This window comes from Prionailurus bengalensis, chromosome A3 (genome assembly GCF_016509475.1).
Source record: "Prionailurus bengalensis isolate Pbe53 chromosome A3, Fcat_Pben_1.1_paternal_pri, whole genome shotgun sequence".
NCBI lineage: Eukaryota > Metazoa > Chordata > Mammalia > Carnivora > Felidae > Prionailurus > Prionailurus bengalensis.
In genome coordinates, this window is record NC_057354.1 from 8,304,728 (window position 1) to 8,317,103 (window position 12,376).

General features: G+C 46.4%; 1 protein-coding gene across 1 annotated transcript in view; it reads right to left on the reverse strand.

Moving 5' to 3' along the window:
* Positions 1–272: 272 nt before the first annotated feature.
* PFDN4 (prefoldin subunit 4) overlaps positions 273–12,376 on the reverse strand; it is a 29,368-nt gene continuing 17,264 nt past the window's right edge. Inside the window, exons 3-5 of the mRNA XM_043553640.1 lie at positions 4,623–4,730; positions 3,648–3,788; positions 273–673 (exon numbers count right to left, since the gene is read on the reverse strand). Coding sequence (XP_043409575.1) covers positions 542–673; positions 3,648–3,788; positions 4,623–4,730 — 381 coding nt within the window. The 3' untranslated portion in view covers positions 273–541. The remainder of the gene's footprint in view (positions 674–3,647; positions 3,789–4,622; positions 4,731–12,376) is intronic.

Genomic DNA, 12,376 nt, shown 5'->3' on the forward strand with positions numbered 1-12,376 from the left:
GTCTAGGACACCGACATATACATCACAGACACGTGAAATACGTTATGTGATATGACATGTGCTACGTATATTTAAATGAAATATGTACATTCAGCAGAGGACAAAGTTTTGGTGGCGAAGTTAGTAGTCGGACGTAGGACGGGATCTTTCTGTAGTCTTCGGCCACCGCCAAATACAAACTGGAAGAGACGGATGTAAACAATATGACCCAACGGCTGAACTTTCTTACAAATAAAAATTGCACCAAATATTCTAAATAATATAGAAACATGAAAGGTTGCTCAACCAATTTTAATAACATGACATAAAGCCCCTACACTTGATAGAATCGTTATGCAAAATACATAGATGAATACTGTCTTCTTTTAAAAATATAAAATAAATAAGCAAGACATGTGAAAATAGGCAAGTTTCCATTAAATAAATGAAAATTTTAAAAAAAGAAAATTTTGCTTTCCATATCATTTGAAGAAGGGAAATTATCATTTTAAACAATATTCAAGTTTATTAAACAAATTAAAAAAAAAGTATTATAAAATGTTTAACTGTCATCAGCTTCGAGGTTTATGTTGCTCCCGAATTTTGCATATAACTGAACTTTCAAATCTGCTAACACCCGCTGAATTGATTCCACTCTGGCTTCTAGGGCGTCAATTTCTTCTTGCAAATTTTTCTGGAAAAAATAAGTTGTTTAAATTAATTCTATTCATCGGATGGTTTCTGAGAGTCTGTAGACGAAATAACATAGGGGAAGATTTCTAGGTCAAAAACTTTCTAAACTTGGATAGGCAGCTAAGTGACACTGATAATTAAATCTAAACCAAAAGTCTGAATGCAGCTATTTTTAATTCATGATTTATATTTGCTTATTATAGAATACATCAAGCCTGTTTCCTCCGTTTTTGCTGATTTAAAAAACAAAATGGATAAAAGAAAATTAATTCCTAAATTGTCATATCCTAATAAAGGAAGAGCCTCTATTACAAACACTTCTGGTAAACAGTTTATCAAAGGCCTCGCTTCTGACCCAGCCTCTTCCAACGTCCCCCCAAAATAACTACGAAACGAGAAGAAATGACAGAAATTCACACTACCACCAGTAATTTAGAAGAACAACTTATAGTCAAAAGCTGGCAGAAATTTTCACTAACTGCAAGGCTCCTGGAGCTAGACTTTGAGAGACAGCAGTAGTGGGTGCCTCATTCATGAAACAGATCAGCGCCGCCCACATGAAATGCATGGAATATGAGAAGTTCCTTCCTGGCCAGGATCAAAAAAAAGGAGTTCTCCTTAAACATGACCAAGAAACTGTCAGTACTGGGCATTCTTCCCTTGTTCCCCTGCACTATTTCAATGTTATTCATTTAGAAATCTGGCCAATGAATCTCAAAGTATGGCCCCCGGATCACTTGGAAACTTGTTGGAAACAAATTCCGGGGCCGCACTCCAGGCCTCCTGATGGAGAGATTCTTGGGATTTCGGTGACTGAAATTGTCCACAAGCCCTCTGGGTGACCCCGATGCCTGCTACAAGTCTGAGAACCACGGCGGTAAGAAAGAGAAAGAAGATGTACAGCTATTAGAAGGGAGATAAAACTCCTCTACCCAGAAAACCTAGTTCATGAATGAAATTGTAACATGCAAGGAAATTATTTTAAAATCGCAGACCCTACCACATTATCGCACATTTCTTAAACCCTCCCCCCCCCCCCCCCCCCCGCGAAAGGCTCCCCTTTGCCTTGGGCCAGGGGAGCAGAAACCAGTCCCCGGGCCAGATCTAGCCTGACGCTCGTTGGCACAGCTTTACTGGAGCACCGCCATGGGCGTGCACGGACACTCCCTGCTCCCGTGGCAGCTGTGACAGGGCCCAGGTGGCCCACAAAGCCTCAGATACCTGCTGCCTGGCCCCGCACAGGATGTTCGCTGACCCCTGCTAAAATAAAGTCAATTCATTCAACTTGACTGACAGAGTTCTTCAAGATGTGGCCATGATTTCGGATGTTCCCAAATCTCCAGCAAATTCAACTCTTACTTGTATTTTTATGCCGTGATCGTTTTAGGACCATCCACACACGACCACCCCGCATCCATCTGGAACATCCCGTCCTCCTTTCCAGAGAATACCCACTTACTGTCGAGCTGCTTCACCCCTTTGCCAGGGACCCCCTCCTGGCCCTGATGCCCACGCCAGACCCGGTCCTCCGGCCGCCTCTCTCCCCACACGGCCTCCCGCTCGTTAGTAGTTTGACTTGTTGAACTTCCTCTTTCCATTTACACTACACACTCTGTGCAGGCAGGAACCAGGCGTGTTTCGTGGTTTCCCTGTCCTCCCTCCACCCCCCGCCCCCCAAAACCCCATGCCCTGCTCCGTGGCAGAACCCGATAGAGGGTAAGCAGTCCACAAATACTTCTGGAATGAACGCATGAATGTATGAATGACCAAATAAAGGTTCACTACCTGCGGGGAGAGGGAGGACAGTATGTTCAGAGCAGTGGACACAAACGATAAACTATCTTGAAATACATCCAGCAAGACTATTTCAGGGTGATTAACAAGGAACAGAATTATAAAATTTTACTACGAAAGAGAAGATTTAAACCCGAGACACCAATGTTTCTGCGTGGAAGATTCTGGAGTAAAAGGGTTAGTTCTTCCCACAGGTTTATTAAATGTGGGTTTAATTCAGAGGAAGTTTTGCTTTCTATGACATTTGAAGAAGGGGGACTAACATTTTAAATAATATCTGGACTGATTAAGCAAACTTCAGAAGAATTAGGAAATGTTTGATTTCTATCAGCTTCTCATATGCACAATGTGATTGTTCTTCTCATAGACGGGTAGAGGGCATGTGAACCGGAAACTAATTTCATACCGTATCTCAAATGCCTTAAGTGTCGATAAATCCATACTCTGACTCAGTAATGACATGTGTCTGATCATTTCCTTAAAAGAATTTCCTAAATGTGAAAAAGCCTCAAGTGTAAGAATGCTCATTATAACATGACTGTGGGAAGATACTGGAAACAAGTGGACACTGTCCACCAGCATGATGTGAAACAGTCATCAAAAATGTTGTTTTTAAAGCATGTGTGCTTGGCCCAGAGCAGGCCCCCGATGACTTTCTGCTGGACAAAGGAACGTTAAATAGAACCGGATTTAGAACTGGGCAAAATGTGAAGCAAACCTATCCAGAGAAAAGAGAAGGTGAGAACACGAAAGAACTATATGAAAATGTTAATTAAGGATGATTATCTCAGGGAAATGGGATTCCGGGTGATTGCTGTTGTCTCCCTTATCATATTCCCTTATCATATTCTACAGTTTCCACACAGTTGGTTAGAGCACGGGTTCTGCAGTCAAAAGGCCACTCCCTCCGTGTCCCCCTGAATGAGTCCATGACCTTCCCCAGCCTCTACCCCTCAATTCTAAATTGGGATGCGTGGTCCCTATTTCTCAGACCCCTTGTTAGCATTGAACGCATCACGCCCGCCAGGCTTTCGGAGCATGCGCGGGACGCTGGAAGAACCCCCGGAGCATCCCCTCGCAGCTGCCGTTCCCCGACACCTGGAATTAACGTGGTCCTTATAGCAACACACACCCTGACTTAAGAGCTAGACTCCCTCGCCCAGGGAGAGACTTCAACATACCTTCGCTTCTTCTAACATTTCCTGTGTTTCTTCTTGAGAATGGCTAATGAAAACATCACCAATTTGATAGGGTATCATTAAGCAATCATCATCCGCAAGCATGATGTCCTCACAGGCATCTTCTAAATTTTGGAGTTGTTTCTATACACACAAAAGGAAACAGCCATGAAAAGCGCACTCAAAATTCCCTGATAGAAGCTGAAACGGCCCATTTTAATCTGGGGACACCAGCTCCGGGAGAGATCCTTTCACAAAGGTATTCTTACACGAACCCAAGACTTTCTTACAGTTTTAGATGGCGTTTCATAAGGAAGCAAGCACTGAAAAGCGAACTCCCACACCGAGCTCCAGAGATTTCCAGAGCGGTGTTTCCAGAACACGCACCGGTGCTGGGCAGAGGGTACCCGTGGCCACTCAAAGTGTCTCCTACCCTAAGAGTTTCCACTTGGGGAATTCTGCCTCCCTCGGTAGAGTAAAAACAAAACAAACCTGCACTTCGCAGCCTTGCCTGATAATAGGATGAAAGCAGGTAATAACTCAAATTCCACCAATCAACCCGAACTGGACTTGCGCGCGGAGGGCCCCACAAGGAGAGGCTGGGCCCGGGCCTGTCGCGCAGGCGGGCAGGGATGGGGGTGGCAGCCCAGTGATCTGCCGGGCAGCTTCCCCTGGGGAGGGAGGCGGCTGGCTCCAGGATCGCCGCAAACAACAGCGATTCCATCACCGGCCGCGTTCTCGGAGACGCCGTTCCCGGACCTGCTCCTGGAGCCCCGGCCCCGGCTCATACCCTCAACGACCTCTAAGTTCTCACACCCCCCTCAAGCGAGGTCTTTCTTCTTAAACTAACTAGAGTGGATCGCGTCATCTGCGACACAGAGCCCAGGGAAATATAATCACATACTACCGAGTTCAGTTTTAAAAGCTGTAGTCTAAAGACCTTTTCCTGTCCTTAAATAAGATACGTTTCTTCACTACCTTCTTTACTTCTATTTCCTCCTTCAGCTCTGTGATTCTACTTGTATTCCGTGCAAATTTGTTTATCTTTTGTTGATCTTCAAAAGTAACGTTGACGTCTTCTGCAGCCTGAAAAAAAAAATGTTTAATTTTTTTGTAGAATTAATTTTAAGGGAGAAGGTATAGGTTGGCTTTTTATATTAACTCTGAAACAACTCAATAAACCATTTGCCCTCATACAGTCGAGAACCACAAGAGGTACAGAAAATCACAAACACAGGCGTATACTTCTTTGCTCCACGAGCTCAAGATCTGTTCATACATCTGGGGCAACTGGTTGAGCGTCTGACTCTTGATTTTGGCTCAAGTCAAAAGCCCGGGGTTGTGGGATTGAGCCCCATGTTGGGCTCCATGCTAAACATGGAGCCTGCTTAAGATTCTCTCTCTCCCCCACTCTGCCCCTCTCGCACTCTCTCTGAATAAAAAAAAAAGATTTGTTCATACATCTATGATCTCTTCTGACATCCTACAGAATGACACCTAAGCTACAAAAACACTTCATATATAAACAACAATTAGGAGTAAGTCCTAAATCAAGTCAGCCAACTTTGGCCTGGAGCACAATTTCTCGAGTTAGAACATTTGTCATCAAGATAAACCAGAGAGCAAAGATGATGTGGTAACGAACTCTGGCAAATGCCTCACACCAGTTTCTTCTCTCAGACTTGAAACCTGCCTAAGCTTACTGAGGCTATCAGAAATCTGAGTCTCTGTTTAGCACAAATGACATACTGGCAAGAAGGTTACTATGCATCTCAGTGGCTATATTCCACACAGAGTAAAAATTATGTTTCTTTTATTTTTTTAAGTGTTTATTTATTTTGAAAGCGAGCGAGAGCGAGAGAGCGAGAGAGAGAGGGCGCGAGCATGTGTGCATGAGCAGGGGAGGGGCAGACAGAGAGGGAGAGAGAGAATCCCAAGCAGGTTCCACTGTCAGAGCAGAGCCAGATGTGAGGCTCGATCTCACAAACCATGTGGTCATGACCTGATGAGAAATCAAGAGTCGGACACTTAACTGACTGCCACCCAGGTGCCCCCAAATTATGTTTCTTTTAATGCAAAAGCTTTTACATACCTTAATTAAGAATGAGGGGCACCCTGGGTGGCTCAGTCGGTTAAGTGTCTGACTCTTGATTTCAGCGCAGGTCATGATCCTACTGGTTTGTGAGTTCCAGCCCCACAGTGCAGAGGCTGCTTGGGATTCTCTCTCTCCTTCTCTCTCTGCACCTCGTGCTTACACACATGTGCGCACACACACACACACACACACACACTATCTCTCTCAAAATAAATAAACATTTAAAAAAATGTCTTAAAAAGGGGGCACCTGGGTGGCTCAGTCAGTTAAGCATCCAACTTCGGCTGAGGTCATGATCTCACAGTTGGTGAGTTTGAACCCTACCTCGGGCTCTGTGCTGACAGCTCAGAGCCTGGAGCTTGCTTCGGATTCTGTATCTCCTCTCTCTCTGCCCCTCCACACTCACGCTCTGCCTGTCTCCCTCTCTCAGAAATAAACATTAAAAAAAAATTTTTTTTTAATTTTTAAAAGAGAATGAGGTGTAATGTACTATATATGTAACATGATTAAAATCAAACGTTTAAAAATATTTAGTGATTAGGGGCGCCTGGGTGGCGCAGTCGGTTAAGCGTCCGACTTCAGCCAGGTCATGATCTCGCGGTCCGTGAGTTCGAGCCCCGCGTCAGGCTCTGGGCTGATGGCTCAGAGCCTGGAGCCTGTTTCCGATTCTGTGTCTCCCTCTCCCTCTGCCCCTCCCCAATTCATGCTCTGTCTCTCTCTGTCCCCAAAATAAATAAAAAAAAACATTGAAAAAAAAAAATTTAGTGATTAAATTTGAAAATTAGAGTACTTAGATGACAATCTATAAAATCATAAAAATAATAGCTAACATTTATTGAGCTCTCACCGTGTGCCAAGAACTTTCTGAAGTTTATCATCACCGTTAATCCTCCAATAAATCTTAACAAGTAGGACCATCAGGAAGTAGCACTATTTTACAGATGGAGAAAGTGTGGCACAGAGAGGGTAGGTAATTTTCCCAAAGTCACACGGCCAGTAAGTGGTGGAACTGGATTTCAACCCAAGTTAAGTTGACTCCGGGTCCAGACAGGTCCTCGAGCTCTCAGAAATTAAAGGGTGAAAATGTGTGTGGGCACGTGATCATGCACAGTTGGAAGAGGCAGCAAGAAGTCCTCGACTTTCACCAGATTCCCAAAGGAGGACCATACATTAAAAAAAAAAAAAAATCTAAATACCACACTCTCCTTAGAGTTTCCTCTCATTTATAAAATAGGAATAAGAGCACTGGATTACAAGGTAAAGGAGGGGGGAGAGAGGGAAGGAGAGAGAGGGAGAGCGTGGGCCTTTCAGCGAGGATTAGTTTTGCTCTTTGGTGAGGATTCACAACAACCACACCTCATCCTTTTACCTGGTTTCTCATGACCGGTCACATAAGAGGTGTAGGCGCTTTTTGTTGTTTTCAGTGTTTATTAATTTTGAGAGAGAGAGAGAGAGAAAGAGAGAGAGAGAGAGACAGAGAGAGTGCAAGCGTGCAGAGGAGGCAGAGAAAGAGAGAATCCCCAGCAGGCTCCGTGCTATCAGTGCAGAGCCCAAGGTAGGGCTGCATCCCACAAGCGGTGAGATCACGACCTGAGATGAAACGAAGAGTCAGACACCATCGACTGAGCCGCCCAGTGCCCCAAGGTGTGCACTTTGATTTCTCCAGAGGTAGAAAGTCAACCTGTTGTGTCAAGCAAGACTGGAGCTCAGTGGACAGAATGTCAAGGAAGAAGCCTAGAACTCAGCCCTTCCCCGTCCCGGGCTCTAATCACACCACAGTTTCACATGCATCAGGCTCAGCATCAGAGACCCAGAGGACATCTTGAACAAATCCTCTCCGTCACAATACATATAACTTTGAATATTCAACTTTGTGCATGATTTTTATGAATATGGAAATTGGGAAACGCGGGGCTACACTACAGAAGCAAAGTCCATATTCAGGTATCTTGGCCTTCAAGTTATTTTGCCTACATGAGAACTACCAATTCCCAAAGCAAACAGGGCACGGAGAATTCTAGAGAGTTCCTGCTTGCCCGCGGAGTTGAAACACTGAGCCCCTGAAAACGTGAATATGTATTTATAGACACATTTGTCATCCTGAGGCTTTCACGGGGTTATTCCCATGAAAGCAACTACCACAGGGCTGGCCTGAGACGCAACGGAGGCTAATAAATTGTTTCTGGATTTTTTTTTTCAACGTTTATTTATTTTTTTTTGGGACAGAGAGAGACAGAGCATGAACGGGGGAGGGGCAGAGAGAGAGGGAGACACAGAATCGGAAACAGGCTCCAGGCTCCGAGCCATCAGCCCAGAGCCTGACGCGGGGCTCGAACTCCCGGACCGCGAGATCGTGACCTGGCTGAAGTCGGACGCCTAACCGACTGCGCCACCCAGGCACCCCAATTGTTTCTGGATTTAAATGTAAATCATGCTTGATCAGACTCACATACATATAGTTTCTGAAGAGTTGTGGAGGAATTTGGCTGTTTTTCCAAAGCAGGCGTTTCCTATTGTGGTCTCACCACACAGTAGCCCCCAGAATGTACTTGGGGCCTAGAGTCCATTTGCTTAACGGTGGTTTTTTTCACCGGCGTTAAGGGCTACAGGTGGTGAGCGAGGCAGCGTGAGGTCGGTGTGTAAACTGTAAGCCACCCAGTAGAGTTCTGTTTACAGCAAAAAGTGAGAAGTCAGCACCTTCCATGACTAATAGCAGTGGCTTCTGTTTTCATCTCACTGTTCTAGAACACTCCTACACTGCTTGAAGCTTCATTGTGGCAGGGAGGGGCAAATTCTACACTGGAGATCCCCAGACACCAGGAAGTCCATTCACCCCCTGAAATTGTATGCAGCGTGGCACATACTGGATGCACATTCCTCTGGGACTTCGCAGCTTTCCTCAGATCCTCAAAGGGATTCACACCCCCAAACATTAGGGACTTCTGCTTTAAGAGAAGCCAGATGTACTCACTGCTGCTCACAAAGTCACGAGAACCCAAAGAGGAAGGAGTTATGCTTTATTTGAGGTGGCACAGAGTGGTGGTAACAATGGATTTAAATCCACAGAGATAGTAACAATGGATTCAAATCCAAGCAAGCAGGAACTTGGACAAATGAGTCAATTTTTTGTAGCCATCTCAGGGTTATCTATAAAATGGGGAAGTTGGTTCCTACCTCGCATGAGTGATAAAATGAGCAACTAGCACAGGGCCTGTGGACAGAATCACCTTTCAACAAATGATAGCTAAGTGCTCTGTTTCCTGAATAATGCTTACCAAAAAATCATTACAGAGGAAAAAGACACAAGGATCTAGAAGAAAATCCTGCTACTCCAGGGAGAAATAGGACTCCTCAAGATGAAAAGTGGAAATTAAAATTCCCTAGACCCTCTTCTTGAGAATCAGCATCTTGTGGGATTATGTGAGGCAAGTGAACCACACTCAGTCTCGCCCCACACCGAGTTTGGCTATTACCAGCAGAATGTGCACTGACAGGTGAGTCCATCGGTATTCGAAAAACCTAGAAGGCAATTCTGGCCGATTTCAGTCTGCCTTTAGTTTTGTTTTGTAAAGGTGTCTACCAAGTCCCCAAGACAGAGTTTCGCTTCCTATTTTTATTCACTTTTCATGCTTACAGTCATCTATCTAACAGCTATGTGGTAAATGTTTCCTACGTGCCGGGCATAGTGAAGAGAGCCACCATAGTCCTACCCTCCTGAACACCTGCAAGCTTACATTCTCACGAAGGAGGTGGGCAAAAAGCAAGGTGAACAAGGTAATGCTAGATGATAATGACACATGTGATGGGGAAAGTAAACCAGTTCAGGGGTTGGAAGTGTTGGGGGCTAAGGAGTGAAGGGGGCTTCTTTAGGTAGGGAGGTCAAAGATGGCCTCTCCAGGGAGGGGCCATCTGCACTCCGGATCAGAGACAGAAATCGAACACACTCAGTTCCCAGCTGATGGCCAGGAACCAGGTCTTGGAAAGCAGACCTTTGGAGAGGGGAGGATTGAATCACCTCACCTAAACATTTTCACCAGAAAAGCCGTGACCCATTGGGATGTAAGCGTAAATGTCAAGCACTCCAAATTGTGAGCAGTTCTTATTAAATTCAAAGGACAGTCCCTATGATATTTCACACTCACTCACTGGCAGGCCTGTTTGATCCCAGGGTGGGCAGAGGGCCACACTGCACACACAGGTCACCGACCAGAGTGCTCCCAGCACTGGAAAACACCTGCAGGAGGCTGCTGCATCTATCAGGCCAGTCTTACTAAGACAAAGAAAATCCTTCACGTTCTGGCCACCCCTCCACCCCTGGATATGTTCATTTACCATCTTGGCTCGACCTCCCCCAATTCTCTATTGTTCTAGCCACTCTTTCTTTCTCTTTTTTCAAGTGTATTTATTTTTGAGAGGGAGGAGGGAGAAGCAGAGAGAGAGAGAGAGAGAGAGAGAGAGAGAGAGAGGGAGAGAATCCCAAGCAGGCTCCGCACTGTCAGTGCAGAACCCAACGCGGGACTGGAACCCAAGAACCGTGAGATCGTGACCTGAGCCGAAATCGAGAGTTCGGACACTGAACCAACTGAGCCGCCCAGGTCTCCCTGGCCACCCTCTCTCTAAACACACTCAGGGTCTCTGCAAGTGATGCTCTCCCTCCACAACGCCTCATCCCTTTCCAACTCTCCCTTCCCCTCCTATGTCATCGCCTAGACCACACTTTCTCACGAAAGCCTTCTCTGCTCACAAAACAGACTCCCTCCAGCCCTCATGTCACAAGTCCTTTCTCTCATGGGTCTTAGCAGAGCTGGAAATTTTACAGTTTTCCGGAGGACTACTGAGTAATGCCTGCCCCTCCCCCAGAACAGAAGTTCTACAAGGGCTATGAGGATAAGGGGATAAAAACATCACTGCTATCGCTGCTTATCACCTCCAACTGAAACTGTGACACATTACATGCTCAGAAAGTTTGCTGAATGCATGAAAATGTGTTGGTAATCAAAACTTTTGCCGAGTCCAAGGTTGAAATAGTTTTTCTACGTTTACTTCATCTCCCCGCGCTTCAGTTACCACTTCTGTCAAGTGGGGGAGGGGAGAGCCTACAACTAGTATCTCCTATGGAATTAAAGATCATACCTCACAAAGCGCCCAATTTACTGACTTATTTTTTTAACGTTTATTTACGAACGAGAGACGGAGCGTGAATGGGGGAGGGCCAGAAGAGAGGGAGACACAGAGTCCAAAGCAGGCTCCAGGCTCCGAGCCGTCGGCACAGAGCCCGTCGCGGGACTCGAACCCATGAACCTGAGCAGAAGTCAGACGCTTAACCAACTGAGCCATCCAGGTGCCCCTGGATGCGCCCCAAAGCGCCCAACTTAAATACAAAACAGGGGTGGAGTAAATCTTCCAAAGTTTCAGACTCCCCAGAGTCACCATGACCCTGAACCCTACTCTGGTAGTACTCAATAAGAATTTGTGGACGGCAGGCCAAAGGGAGTGCACAACATCCTGGTGTGCCCGGGGGCAGTCCTGGTTTTAGCACCCCACAATAGAAGCAATTGGCTCAGACTATGCATATTGCTGAGTAGGAGTGCGAAGGAATTTGAAGTTGAATGACGCCAGCAAATCCCTTTAGCCGGGGGACACTCATCAGACCCCACAGAGGTTAAAAACGCTCTAGAATCACAATGGTTGTGCTCATTTAAATCCTACCTTTGCCTCTACGCTTCAGTTGCCTCATCCATAAAATAAGGAGCAAAGCAGTCTCTCTCTAAAAAGCGTGTTAAGGTTAAAATAACGTATACAACTCGCTTAGAGCTGTGCCTAGCACACAATAAAAAGTGAAGCCTCAGGAACGATAGATGTTATTATGTCCTTGCCCTTCCCCGTTTCATTTGTCTTCTATCGAGATACTTTCAAGCATCTGGGTAGACTCGGTGAGTTACAAGCTGTGAACAGGAATTCAGCGTGCTTAGTAGAATAAAAGGTGGGCTTTGGGAAAAACAGAATAAAGACTGGGTTTGCACTCCAGCTCTGCTTATTAGCTGAGTCATTTTGAGGCCACTAACCTCTGTTATGTTTCTCCATCTGTAAAATGGGAGGAAACCGTCTTTGCTAAGTTGCTGGGAGGACCAGAGATAATAAACAGACGGCTTCTGGGCCCTGGCCTATCGTCTATCCTCCATACGTAGAGTTTTAGTCTGGAAGCAACAGAGACATCGAGTGTGGATGCGGGAGGCTCAGGGCTACACACAGGGGCTCTGGGGTCAAATTGCCTGGGGATGCAGGGTCCTGATCCGCTCCTTACAGCTGCGTGACCTTGGGGAGGTGACTCCACCTCTCTGGGCCTCGGCTTCCTTCCGCGCAAAGGACGGTACCAGCAGCACCCACGCTTGTGGGCTTGCGAGGGTTAAATGTGACAACCCAGGTAAAATGCCCAGCGGTGACGGCCAACCGCAGTCAATGGGACCTCCGGCTTCTCACCCCCGCAAGGACAAGGCGTGGGCCGCCGGGTCCACAGGCTCTCCACGGCCGTCCCCAGCACCGCGAGAGGCGACCCAGAGCTTCCCGAGGGTCCCGGCCCGGCTGCCCCGCCTCGGCCGGCCGGGGGACCCGGGAAGACGCCCAGGGCGCCGGGCGC